The 14,441-nt window shown below is 35.5% G+C and overlaps 1 protein-coding gene across 3 annotated transcripts in view; it reads right to left on the bottom strand.

Annotated features, from left to right (window-relative positions):
* Positions 1 to 5,309: 5,309 nt before the first annotated feature.
* The window catches only part of GXYLT1 (glucoside xylosyltransferase 1), a 29,094-nt gene continuing 19,962 nt past the window's right edge, over positions 5,310 to 14,441 (bottom strand). For all 3 annotated transcript variants that reach the window (XM_053978856.1, XM_053978858.1, XM_053978857.1), the window contains 3 exons: positions 9,793 to 9,916; positions 9,299 to 9,471; positions 5,310 to 7,189 (listed from right to left, as the gene is read on the bottom strand). In XM_053978856.1, the coding sequence (XP_053834831.1) occupies positions 7,028 to 7,189; positions 9,299 to 9,471; positions 9,793 to 9,916 (459 nt within the window). In that variant the 3' untranslated portion in view covers positions 5,310 to 7,027. The remainder of the gene's footprint in view (positions 7,190 to 9,298; positions 9,472 to 9,792; positions 9,917 to 14,441) is intronic.

The raw sequence follows: 14,441 nt of genomic DNA, 5'->3' as shown, positions 1-14,441 counted from the left end.
AATGAGAGCATGATATTAAATGACCCAAAGGAAGAACATGAGGCAAAGTGACCTCCCAGAATATGAAGGTAGTAGAAAATGATAATAAATTGCTCATCTCAGTTTAATAATTTAATATAAGCTGCATAAAATAGAAAAGCCACTTAGGAAGGTACAAAAAGTATTTTTAGCTATCAGCGTTCAATGCCAGTTATGAGAAAATTAAAGACAGCACAATCTAGCAGCACTTCTCCAAGTGGTGAGAAAGCCACAGGTAAACCCCAAGTTTGCACTCTGTGGCCTTAGAGAGGCCTAAAGAGCAGAAACAGCCCCTAGCAAACAAACTTCATGCTCTCTTTTCTCCCCTTGCAAAATTCTGTTTGGTTTCACGTGAACATTTATTAAAGCAAATTGCCAAATTTTTCCTTTGCTCTAAGGGGACAAACAAACCAATAAATTATCCATGGAAAAGAGGCAAGGGGAATTTGAGTGAGAATATTAGTTCAACAGGTACCTTGAAAAGTAGTCATAACACTTACAGACTATAGGGTTATATTATATGCTTAAAGGCTTCTAACATGCTTTCAGAATATAACATGCCTCTATTTTAGAAGTTTGGCATGCTTAAAACAGCAACAAACTGTATCATAGATTTCAGAAGTCCTGCTTTTGTAGGCTTGTTTTGGTAAAACAGAACAAGGAAACTGTCCTGACGTCTAATCTATGAGTACAGCCCATGACCCATGTTCCTAAATGAGGGTGCTCAAGTGCTAATCTCTGGCTTTGACCCAGACTTTGAAATTTGGTTTTGTTGGTTTTTAAGGGCCATGTGGAATTCAAAGACAGCAGGCCAGGAAATAACAAGGAGATGCAAATAACTGCATAATTTCCCCTCCCCTTTTAGCATGACCATTAAGAAACAAATAAAACCAGTACAATACAGCAGCAAGGAGGCAGTTATTCCTAGTTTCAGAGAGTTTAGATAGGGTGATACTACGGATCTACAGTGACAAGTTACAGTTCTTTTCTTTGAAATTCACAGTGAACAAGGAATCAGTCTTTTAAGAATTATCTGCCCATCCCTCCACATAAGGGGCTGACACAGGGAAAAGTCAAATCATCTGATGAACAAAGGACACTAACCCTTACATCCACCAAATCAGAAGTTAGATTCAAGGATAGAGAACTATTTCAAAATTGTTAACTGTATCTCAGAAATCTGTAGTTATCTAACTCCTGTTGTGCATTCCCTGTTATCTCTCTTTTATTCGTATGGATTAGCTGGAAACTAAATCAAGGAAATTAAATAAAAGATGGACATCTTAGAGCAGCCTTCCAGTACCTGAAGGGGGCCTACAAGAGACCTGGAGAGGGAATTTTCACAAAGGCTTTAGTGACAGGATAAGGGAATGGCTTTAAACTGGAAGAGGGAAGGCTTAGATTAGGTATCAGGGAAAGAATTCTTTACTGTGAAGATGGTGAGATGCTGGGACAGGTTGCCCAGAGTAGTTGTACATGCCCCATCCCTGGAAATGTTCAAGGCCAGGTTAGATGGGTCCTTGAACAACCTGGTCTAGTGGGAGGTGTCCCTGCCCAGGAGAAGAGGTTGGAACTGGATGAGCTTTAAAGTCCCTCCCAACCCAAACCATTCTATGATTCTATGATCTGTAAGTGGAAATAGACTGGGTCCCTGGTGGCAACTGGTGCAACTAAGGTGGCACCCAGATATAGAAGCATTTAAAATCCAGATTTTACAGACTGATGGTCATTGCTTTGATTAAAGAAACTTGCATCATATGGATGAAGTAGGCAGGCCCCAGCTATGCATTTACCCTAAGAGAACAGACACTCAGGGAAGAAACTACCAGATGATCACTCAAGGAACATAATGACTTTACTAATGGCTGCAAACCTCCTCCTACCTGAACATCCTCAAATAGCAGTCTGAAAAAAAAATAAAACCCAACCACAGCAGGGATACAGGCCCTCCTTTAATTACAGGTTTCTGCAAAGAGACCTGTAATAATACCTCCTGCAATTTTTATAAGAATTCAAATGAAAGAAGAGCTTAGTGATTCTCTTTTAAAAGCAGTGCAGGGAAAAGGCAGAAGGGAGCATAAAGAAGCCCTGCAGAAATTTGCAAGCAAATATACAGGAAGATGCACATTCATAAGTTTAAATGAGGACTCTCTCAAGAATTGACTGCAGCTGTGCATAAAGCAACCACAAAACTGAAGAGACAACTGAATTTTAACAGAAGAATTTCCAATTACTCAATATTCCTTCAAGAAACTTAAAATTTTAATAGGCCCATGAAGGCTTGAAAAGGCGTAGGAGACCAACATATCTTAAATTTCGTGACAACTTTGCAGGACAAGCTGTTCTTGTATAGATCCACTACATGGTTACAAGAGAGAGATTTTGAGAACTACTTTAAAATGAGATTTCCTCCTCACTTCCTGAAGTGGAAAATTCACTGTTACCTCTGTAAACATCTTCTGGTTTGAAACCTGAGTAATAGTTTTGAATACTCTACTAGGACTACAATGCAACTGTGAAGCAACCTGCATTTCTATAGGAAATTATCCTGCATTACTTAAGATTTGGCAATTGAATACAGAAAGCAAGCTGTCAAAATGTTTCTCTGTAGTGTTAAAAAATCAAGCATTTTTTGTTTTCCTCAGGGAACCTAGGGTGCATAACTAAACTCATGTTTAGTTTTTTTTTTTACTCACTGGGTTCACGCTTTGCCCATTCGACAACTTGAGCAAATAACTTGTGCTTCTACTCTGTAGGAATTTCTGTTATTCTTCTCAAATATACAGAAAAATGAAGCTGGACAAAACTGAACTTCCAAAAAAGAAATAGAAGATATTCAAAGAGATTAGAAATAAAACAGAAAAATCACTTCTAAGTTCCTGTGCATAGAGAAATGCTCAGACTGACAGCAACAACCCTGTAAGACAGATACAAGATCCATGGTGATGAGAAGCATCTTCCCACTACTTCCTACTTCTACTGTCCCTGCTACAGAAGAATCCATTTTCTGCTAATAGAAATCACACATTCACATTACAGTTCTCTGAAACTTATTTTAACACAAAATCACTGGAGCTGTTTCAAATGCCATCCATTCACAAAGTAGCAAAGGGCAGGAAAGCCAAAATAACTATCATAATCACATTAGATACCATGAGCGAGAATGATAAAATAGTAACTATTCAAAAATTATTGATAATTTACTAAAAAGATCTGGACAAAAAGCCTATACATTCATTTTAATTATACATGAATACTCCACTTAGTCGTGTAAAAAAATAAATCATACTGCCAGTAAATGGATATTGTTAAACCTGTTTGATAGTTGAAAATCCTTCAATTTGAACCAGAAAACAATGAAAAATAACTTAAGCCTTCTAAGGAGTAGAAATTCTACATATGTCTATACATTTGGAGATACCTTTATAAACCAGGCAGAAGAAACCAGAAGTCTAGTGTTTCCCTACAGATAAGCTGAAGTTAGTGCTCAGTTTCACCCCATTTAATGTGCCACAAATACCATCACAGCCATAAATGTGAGTTAATAAGCAGCAGTAATTCACTGTTATTTCCACTCAAAAGAGCCCAATAATGCACATACAGCTAACACATTCCACCTTCAGCTATACCTCTTGCATGTTCTGCTTCTAAACCTTCCAAGTAGACCAGACCATATCCTCCTCCTACCACTAGATTGTAGCTACTTTCTTTTCCATGCTGTGTAGATAGGAAGTATAATTTGGGAGGAGGAAAAGAAAGACAGCTGGCTTCTTAGTCATCCTGTTATGTAATTGTACAAATGGAAGAGCGGAAAGTCTGAATGGTTGGAGTATGTCTGGTATGGACAGAAATCTGGTACAAATCAAGAAATACACTGACAGCTCAGTTTTCCAATCAGCATTTTGCCAGAAGTTTACAACTTGACCAAATTTAGGTCAAAACCAGCACAAGGCAACTCCATACTCTTTTAAAATATGTTTAAAATAACAAAAAATATCTTCCCCCACTCTAAACCTGTTTTCTTAATCACTCTAAGCTTAAACCAAAAGCTTACCTAAACCAATTCAACTGGCATTAAAGGTCACTACAGCCTAAATTTTGGCACAACTGCAAATAACCGGACAAATATTTTCATAAGGCTTATGCAGCCTTATTAACTGGTAGTGGCACAAGCACCACACACAAGGATGTTTCAGTCCCATGAAGGGATAGCTTGCTTTTCTTACTGTCTACAATGAGTGACAGAAGTTCAGCCAGATAAGGTATTAACATCTTTACACAGATCTCTTTACCATGAGACTGTGATCCCTTTAGAAGAGACAGAATAATGGTACCATGACATAGAGACTAATCAAGCATAAGGAAGACAGATTTATCTTCAGTTAAACTGAACATATATTTCCTGATGTTTATATTTTCCTATCAAACTTTATACTTTAAAATAACTTTATAACAATTAAATCATTAAAAATTGGATTCCTAAAGGTCTGTAATTTGTTAGTACTCACTATGTTTGTATAAAAAGCAATGTTTCTAAAACAAGACAGCAATAAGAATTCCCAAGCTAGATGTAAGGTCTACACTTTTAAGTATCTAACCTTACAAATCAGGTATTGAAAAGTTTGGGAACATAACTGGTCTCTATCACATTATCTGGATTCCCAATCTTTTTAGTGTCTCTAAATGTTTCCCTTATAAGCCAGATTTCGGGGGTTTTTTTGTAAATGTAGGTTGTTTTCCTAAATTTAAAACACAGAGATTAGAGAACTAAAAATGTATTTGAAACAGGGAAATACTTTGCAGAATACTTAATGGAAAGTTCTTGCTTTTTTTAAAACTTTTCTGAAGTGTTCATGAGTGTTACCTGGAGGTGAACTGAGATGAGCTGTTTTCATTTCTATTAAAAAATTAATCAAAACCTAGGGCATAAGGTCATATTCTGCTACTTGTAATATGGTAAGTAAACATTTCTAGTTATAAGCACAAAGTAAGAATTTTTGTGCTACAATAAGCATCAATATTAATTATTTTTGTTCTACTCCCCCACAAAGTTTGAAATTTAAGTGGAAAGATTGCTGCTAAGGTCCACATTCCCCTTTTTTCTTAAATGGTCCATTAGGTTTTAAGAGTATCTTGACATGTCTGTAATACACTAAAGATAAATAATAGATAAATACACTAAAGATAAATAAACTGAAAGTTTCTGCAAAGACAAACACAAAAAACAAGACAAAAGATTTTTTTTTAAATACAAACACATAGTACAAGTAAAAAGAAAATCTGAAGACAAATTGATACAAAAACCAGTATTTATGTAAAAAAATAATGCACTGCATATTGTAAAATCAGTCAGTTACAGTATTCACCTTCACAGAGATTTCTACATTTTCAGGCTTCAAAAGGTTACACAGCAAGGAAAAGATACCTACATGACAGGCTTCCTAGATTCCATCCCAGAAATTTATACCCTGAGCCCGCAGGGAAATTAGAAGCAGGATACAAACTATACAAACTCTGCTGACAGTGGAGCGTGTTCTTGTACTACTAAAGCATTTGTCCAGCTCACATGGATTTGGAAGTCAGAGCCAGTCTATCTTTGACAAGGAAACAGCTACAAACATTAAGCTTCTAAAATGGGGTTGGGATGAAGGTGCAAGTCAGTGAGTGGATCCTCCATGTTCAACACACAGGAACTGTCCTGGAATCCAAAAGCTCACTTTATGAAGACTTCATCTCACTTAGACAGGTTATCTAAGTTCATATATACTTTACAAATACATTTCATACCATGCAAGTTTAAATATTTTACTGTAACACTAGAATTCACCCCTTTTCTTCATGGTTTTCTCTGGAGAAAAAGTTTTTATTACTTAAACAGAAGTTTTTTTTCACTAAGATAATTGGAGGAAATCTAATCCTTACCTGTTGCAAATCACTATCACCCAATCAACAGTAACACATTCATGTAGTTGAAGGTCTGCCCCAAAACTATTTTAAAGCCATTTATTAAAAAAAATATTATAACAGGATATATTCTCTAAAAAAAAACCCCATCTACTTAACAGTCTGATGAAGCATCAGAACTCTTACTACAGCTCTTCACTTTTAGGTACTACATACTCTAGAACAATCATCATGTAATAATTCCTAGTATGGAAATACAACAACAACAGCTTTCCACCACTGGGCTTTTTTTTTTCTACTTCCAAAATGCCCTATAAAGCTGTAAAACCATGAAATTTTTTAAAGTATTATAAGACAAGCAACTTCAAACTGGATTTTCATTTAAAACCCCCTCAGTTCTGCTCTACCATGTTGAAACAAATTATTTTTAATATAAAGTCTCTCTATTTACTAACAGAGAAAACTAGTATCACATACTAGTCATTCAAATCTCAGAAAATCATATTTATAGTGTGCAGTTTACATCTCAGATAAACAAAACAAGATTGTCAAAACAGTACTTCAACATGTAAGAGATGAACATATAAAGGCACATACAGATTGTCAATGATTACAACACATTTCTTTGACAAGAGAGTATTTTCTGCACTTGTAAACAACTTTGTTTACATAAAGGCTCACACCTTCTTTAAAGTGAGGTTAGTGCTGCTGACTCAGTTATTGCTACATTCACAGTTTAACAGAATTTTAGACAATATATGAGGTACACTCCCAAACAGAGCCATCTTCATTTCTTCCCTGTTCATTTATCATTAGATAACTGAATTATGCAGACTAAAATTACTGACCATAGAAGCCAGTAACACCCAAATCATCAGGTATGAGGCAAACATTAGCACTGATTAAACTTTAAAAAAGCAGAAAGTCACCTTTGCAGAAAAAGGTTCTTGTTCTTCATTACATGAATATTTTCTTCATTTTTATGTATGCTAGTAAACTTTTTTCTGGGCACATTAAGAGCCCATTCAAGCTGTAATAGTATTCTTGCACCTTTTGACCAGCTATGTTAATTCAGTCTCTTGATATAACAGCTAGGATTCAAAAATCACCTTCCCTTTGATCTTCTGGCATACAAGTCTCTTATGCTTTTTGTTAGCTGCTTTATGAATACTTTGTATACTCTCCCACAGTATGTATGCGTGGTTTTCTGTAATTCCCGTTCCAGGGGCTGCAGCAGTGAATGAACCAGGTCATCTCCAAATGAATACTGCAAAGAGGTTAAAAAAATTTAAGGTTAATATGGAAGATTGTCATTACTCAGAGGTATTAAGAGTTTTATAAAAATTATTTTCAGCATCATATTTGCTGTCTATAGATTTATTAAATGTTTTCAAGAACTCATAAGTGCTTCTGAATGCAGTAATTTAGAAATAGCTCTAAATTACGAAAGTATAATCTCATGCTTTCAATAAATCTAACAAGAAAGATTTTTTTTTTTAATGTTAAGCAAATGAACGTATTCAGACAAGGAAAGCAAGGAAAAAAAAAATTTAATTACCTTACCCAGTTAAAAATTTAAAACTCTAAAATGATTTCTGGATTTTTTTTTTTTTTGTTGTTGTTGTATGGTAACTTTCTAAAATGACATATAACCTTTAAGTAATACAAGTCTTATCAAATTACAATGAAACAACAGTATAAAAAGTGGTACTGAAGTTTCATTGAATTGAATGATGGTCAAACAGATACTATGTTTAACATGGGCATAAAATAAAATTGTCATTAGCTCAACACTGCAATGTTTTTTATAAACAAATGATAAGTTAAAACAGTATTTTGAAGTAACATCATTTTGTTCATCTTATTACCATTAAATCAGTAGTGGTTTACGTACTCTCTCTGACACATCTGCATACGAAATGGGATCATAAATAAAAGGAAATAATTTTTTCTTCTATTTTTGACAATGCTCAAAGGAAACAAAGAAATAATATTTTTATGGAAATACAATCACTTTTCCTGCAATGTATTCTCAGACCCCCAAAAGTACTTTTCTTCACTTTTATACCTATATGACAATGTGTAATAAAGCAACATTAAAATATACTCTTGATTTTTGTAGGTTATACACACACAGTAGCCTGCTACATTAAAATGTGCATCAGTGCTAAGTTTTACAGCTCTTCAGTGAGTATACTGAGGTAGTGATAAATAGTTCCTTAGATGACTTATTTGCAGAATGATGACATTGTGCTTCATCTTTAAAGGAACAGGAACATATTAATACACTGAATTTCTGGAAAAGGTCAAAACATAGTATATAAAAAAAAAAAAAATTACAAACCAAATCTGGATACAATTAGGTATTAAAGTGTTGCAGTAAATATATACAAACTTTGGGAACAAGGGATTTTTTTTCTGCACTTTAAAATCTCCAAAAAAATGAAACTTCTGGTGATGGCTCGTTCAGCCTGGAGCTAGATTGTTGCTGTCTACTCTGCACTGGTGTGGCCTCACCTTGAGTAAGTAGTGCATGCAGTTTTGGTCAAAATACAAGGAAATAAAGCTATTAGTGTCCAAAGGAGGACCACAAAGATGGTGAAGGGCCTTGAGGGGAAGCCTTGTGAGGAGTGGTTGAGGGCACTTGGTCTGCTCAGTCTGGAGAACAGGAGACTGAGGGGAGACCTCATTGCAGTCTGCAACTTCCTTGTGAGAGGAAGAGGAGAGGCAGACACTGATCTCTGCTCTGTGGTGACCAGTGACAGGACTTGGGGGAACAGTGTGAAGCTATGTCAGGGGAGGTTTAGGTAGGATAGAAGAAGAGAGTGGTTGGGCTCCCCAGCCACTCAGAAGAGATTGGAACAGGCTCCCCAGGGAAGTGGTCACAGCATAAAGCCTGGCACGATGTGGATACAATTGTGCATTCGGACAATGCTCTCAGGTGTCTGGTGTGACTCTCAGGGATGGTCCTGTGCAGGGCCAGGTATCTGGATTTCAGTGATCATTGTCGGCCCCTTCCTAATCAGATATTCTAAGGTGTCCAAATGCTCATGGGAACAGTTACGGGATGATTTATTAAATAAATGAGAATAAAGCCTTTTAAATAAACACTGACAACTACAGGCATTGTCTTAGAATTCCAACCTAGATATAGTCTACACTCTGTTTCAAAAGATGCTCATCAAAACAGGAATATACTGGAACTCCATCCAATCAATAAAGGAGAAAAAAGTGGTAAAATACTTGACCTTACTTAAAAGTGAAAAAAATTACTTTGTGGCAATCAAGCTGAATATCAACATGCCTACAAAATACATGTACCACTATAGATAAACATACATGAAAGAATAACAAGTACAATGCAAAAATCACTTACATTTTTTATCGCTTCATAGACAGCCCTAAAAGTTGGTTGTTTATCATCGTGGTAAACACCTCTATTTCCATGAAGAATAAATATACCACCTTCTTCAGCTGCCTTACAATTGCTTCCATAGATGCAGTGGTCAGGCCGGTAATTCCATTGGCAAGGAAAGACATAAAGACTTTCTGTGTGGAAAAATGAGAGCTCTGGTTTAAGTGTCAAAATTGTTTCAGGAAATAAACCAATTTAATTTTATTTATTTATTTAGGACAGCTTTATAATTTCCGTACAGTTGTTTTGAAATCTAACAGTTAATTACACTCTAGCAAGCTCCAGCACTGTCTCTCAAATGCTTTTAGAGAATTCAAGAAGTGAATAGTCCTTTGAAGGCTTTTACCCAAAAGCCTGCTTATTGAATATTTTCCTGGATTTTTTTCCTGGATTTTTTTTTTTTCCATGGACAAGATAACTTCACAGTGTTAGACTGAAAAGCAATGTGGATTTACCTGGATTGTGAAAAAACATAATGTTCAATAGATCCTGATCACCCCATGTTATGTTCAACTTGTATTTCTTCAGTAGCGGCATCAGAATTTCTCCCCATTGTAACCGGACTGGTGTCATATCATTCTATTAAACAAAACAAAGCAAAACAACACACATTCAGGACAGTTGTACCTACACAGAAGGAAATGCCTTACCGAATCACAGTAGCTTGCCCTTCAAAAGTACAAATCTCAAATGTATAGACAACTTCTTCCTTTTAAACCAAAAAGCCTATCTAAGGAAACTAGTTACAGACATTTCCAGTGTGTTTTATTTCTCAATGATCAACTTATCAAAAAATTTCCCTCTAACATCTTAAACCAAGAATCCTAAGAATAGCAAGGGATTTTTTATAGAGCAGTAGGATCTAATACCAAAATTGTGTTTAAATCATGCAGCAAATAGATAGGGAGTATTTAAATATCCACACATCATGCAATTTCTCTCTTTATCACAGAGTTATACTATACACAGGTTCTAACACTAACTACAAAAATTCATACAAGTTCAATATAAAATTAATTCTTAAATAGTTCCAAACACATACAGATAAAAAATACTGGCTACAAAGTAGTGTAAAAAATACAGGAATCCTTCAAAGGTTTTCAGACGTATTTTCGTTAAGTTTATCTTATTTATTTTAGTTACTGAACTTGAATTTCCTCATCAACAGGACAACTTTTCACTAGCAAAAGTCAGTAAGAACCAAAACAACAGCTGATACCAAATTCCCAAATTCTCGATTTAGCAGAATCACTTCAAAAGAAAAGGAGTTCTTCTAAGGTTCTGGTTGAGGAGCAGCTACTTAGAGTAAATTGGCTACGCTGAATTCCATGTTAACAAAGGGATTCAAATCTGTAGTTTAAATGGTTACATATTCTAAAGCTAATTTCTTATCTTTACACCTTATTTAAGCTCAACTAGAACAGAAAAGGAACAAGGCTGCTCACTTTGTACCCTGTACTTCACAGTTTTGAGAGTGTGGATGGAATAGCACTAAGTCCCATAGAGACTACAAACATTGTACCCTTACTTCTATTTAAGCAAGTTGCCAAAAGAAAAAAAATTGTATTAGAACTCCAATATAGTTTCAGATTTGCATATAGGAATATCATGTTAAGAGACAGATTACCAGGAGCAAAATACTCAGTTTGAGATTTACAGTATCAAAGACTTCTTTCTCAGAGCTTTACACTGACAAAGAAGAAAGTGCACAAAATTGCAGTTCAGTTTTTTACTCTTCCCTCAAAACATTTCAGCCATCAAATATGAAGGGCTTTCAGAACTGAAGTCTAAACCAAGAAATACTACAAGATTTCAGACAAGAATTAATACAGAAAAAGATCTATACCTTATATTATGCAAGAAGCCAAACAGAATATTACAGTCCCCACTCTCCTAAAAAATTTATGATTATGATTGCCTGCAAGTATTTGATGAGTGCAGGCATAAGAAATGCACAAGAAAATTCTTTGCTAGTAAGAATTATTGTCAGATTCAATGGAAAGTGATTAAATGAAATAAAACACAGGCTTTAACACTAAGCTAAACCCTTCCAAAAAAGCACATAAATAAGACTGAATCACAGTCAGTAAAGATTACTCCCTCACCTGAAATTTGCAATTCACAGAATACTGACCTATGGTTTAAGTTTAGACAAAATGCTAAGAATTAAAAAGAGAATTAAATTAGCTCACTCATACCAGGCAAATCATGGTAAGAGAATATACAGTAACAAATACAGCTTTAGAGTAACACATAGAAATAGAAGTTTAAATTGTTAAAGTCATTATTTAATAGAATTTTCTTTTCACTTGTGAAGCTTTAATAGCAGAGAAATCCAGAGGATATCCCAAGAAGATGCAAAGCAGGTAAGAACATGCATCACACAGTCAGATGTCTAGAAGCAATACTACTTGACAAATAGTGCTGTCAGATTTAAGAACTGGAAACTGTAATATTTCCATAACCTTTGCATAAATAGAAAACAGCTATATATTAATAAAAAAGCAGTGATATATAATGACACCAGTGTAGGAGCAAGAGAAACTACTTGAAAAGTTACTTGTTTTCCTTCTTTAAAATATTCCATTGTAAGGTGAAACAGTCTGAGAAGTAGGATTCTGATAGACCTGCTTTTTGGAAGTCACTCAAGTAAAAAAACTCAAAATAAAAATGCTACAATAATTTTCAAAATGTCCAGAATATAAGCCTTTCCTCCAGTATTCCACAACATGCAATGAATGTTAGCAATTTGAGAAAAAAAACCCCAAATGATAGTAGGCATTTCTGTGATGACATCAAACTGATACAGACAGCTTAAGAACTCTCAAAACTATAGTTTACTTGAGCAGAAGAAAATGTGGAAAAAACAAAATATGCAGGAACATTGAAGTATTTTCTTACATTTTGGGTTGGTTTATTGTTTGCTTATCTTGGTCATTACTCATTTCTGTAACAGAAAACTTCTGCCTGGCCAAGGCTGAAGTCAGACTTAAAAAAGCTGTCACATTTAGCCTTTAGTTTTTTTTTTTCAAATTCTAAGAAGAAAATATAAAGCTGAGAAAAAATTCTGAATCACACAGCAATATCTAAACAAACTGCAGCTGCATCCCACAAACAGCGGACCAATTTAAATTTCCTTAATGCCAAGGGAGAGCCAGACCCCTGCCTTCTGTTTACATGATTCTACCCTGTTCTTACACTAACAATGTACTGCTAACACTGACTGCATGTTTATGTAAGCTGATATACTTCAATAACCCAGCAGAAGGATTTATTTTTTCTACTATTAGCAAATTGAATTGAATCACAGAAAGGACCAAACACCAAAGGCTACAACCAAGTAAATAAGAAAAGTAGGGAAAAGCATCTGGTAAGAAACAGGAACCTGAACCTTCCTTTTAGAAGCAATTTGGTTTTGTGCAGGCTCACCATTATTTCTTGAAACTACAGCCCTAAGCAACAATGAATGGTAAAAAAAAAGGTTATAATGGTTTAGGTCAGATAAGCTCTCTGAACTTTGTTTTTTTGCTTTTTTGTTTTTTTTTTTCTAAAGCATATCTGTGAACCTCTGCTTTGCACACTCTATCTGAAGTTAATTTATTTGGGGCTTGTTTGATTTGCTAAGAGCTTGTTCCCTTCTTTGACTGCCTGCATCTCAGGCATTACAACTAACCTTAATAAATGTGATAGAAGTCATTCCTCTCTATTCACATTGCCTCATTGATCTTTTTGTTTAAGAGCACCGTACCTGTAGCATTTGCTGTATCTCTTCCAGTTTGAAAAAAAATCTACATCTATATGTATACAAATACAAAAAAAAAAGTCTTGAATGCTTTACATTCCCATTTTCTAACTGCTGCTTAGCAGAGACAACATGTAGGCACTAACCATCAGAAGCTTCATTATGAATTCTCATGTGCAGTTATGCAGTATAATGACAAGTAAAATGCAGTACAACATTCAGTACCACATCTGTGCATGCACATCTATCTGTATACAAGCATACACATGTATGTATTATTTAGTGCATGTATTTGTGCCATACATACACACAGAGACTCTACACAAGACAAATAAGACAGGACCAGAAGGAACAACATCCATTAGGCACCAGCGACAGCCAAGGAGCTGGGATGCTTGTCTGAAATGGCCTGATCTGACACTCCTGAGAAGACTGAGGAGGCTCAAAGAGGTAAGTAGATAAAAGACGACTTAATGCTGGAGCAGTACATGGCAGGTTATTGCTACCCAGATGAACATTATAACCATTGGCTAAAGTCTCTGGTTCTATTTTTTATTTAATCCATCTTCTGGATCCTCCTGACTCTTAAAAATCAATGGGACAACAGAAGAAAGATGCTTAAAGGCCTCAAGTGGTTCAGCTTGCAATTTGGGCTACAACAGACAAAGAACCCACAGTTTTAATTCCATAGCACTGGAGGAATATGCTGATCCAAAACTTTCACTTCAGATAAATACTCTACAGTATCATGCAAAAAGGTCTACAGGTATTTTTAAAAAGATACAAAAACTCCCAGAACTTATATGCTCCTTGAAGAATTTGTTGAGCCTCCTGAAAGGATATAAACAAATTCACACCTTCCCATAAGACAAGGAAGCATCTTCTACTGTATTTCACTGGAATAGTTAATGGCACACAACATGGATGTGTTACCTGTAAGGCCCAAAAGAATCTGCAGTGTCACTGGCAAGGGGTATTAGGACAGTCCCTGCTCCTGAATTTGGTCTACCTCTTTTCCAAAGGTTTGAGAACAGTAGCTCCTTTGCTATCAGTCACAAGCAAAAGTCATACACTCTCAGGCCCACTGTGTATAGATTGACCTACACTAAATCCTTTTCCAAGTTTTGCTTTGATGTCTACAGCTTTTCCTATTGACCAATTATCTTTATAATAAGATATTAAAGGAACCTGAAGATGAAAACATAGTCTCTGCAAGTTTCCATGAACAGTAGTTTTTGTAATAAAGCTTGTGCATCTTCGGGCACTGTGATACTCTGCAAGCCTGTGGGACCACAGTCTAGGTACTGAGGGAGAATAAACTAAATGGTTCCCCTGCTCAGTCCTCTCATAGCCCACATCTCA

This window comes from Vidua macroura, chromosome 5 (assembly GCF_024509145.1).
Source record: "Vidua macroura isolate BioBank_ID:100142 chromosome 5, ASM2450914v1, whole genome shotgun sequence".
Classification (NCBI taxonomy): Eukaryota; Metazoa; Chordata; class Aves; order Passeriformes; family Viduidae; genus Vidua; species Vidua macroura.
The sequence above is the reverse complement of the archived record's forward strand: the minus strand, read 5'-3'. Positions and strand labels throughout refer to the sequence as shown.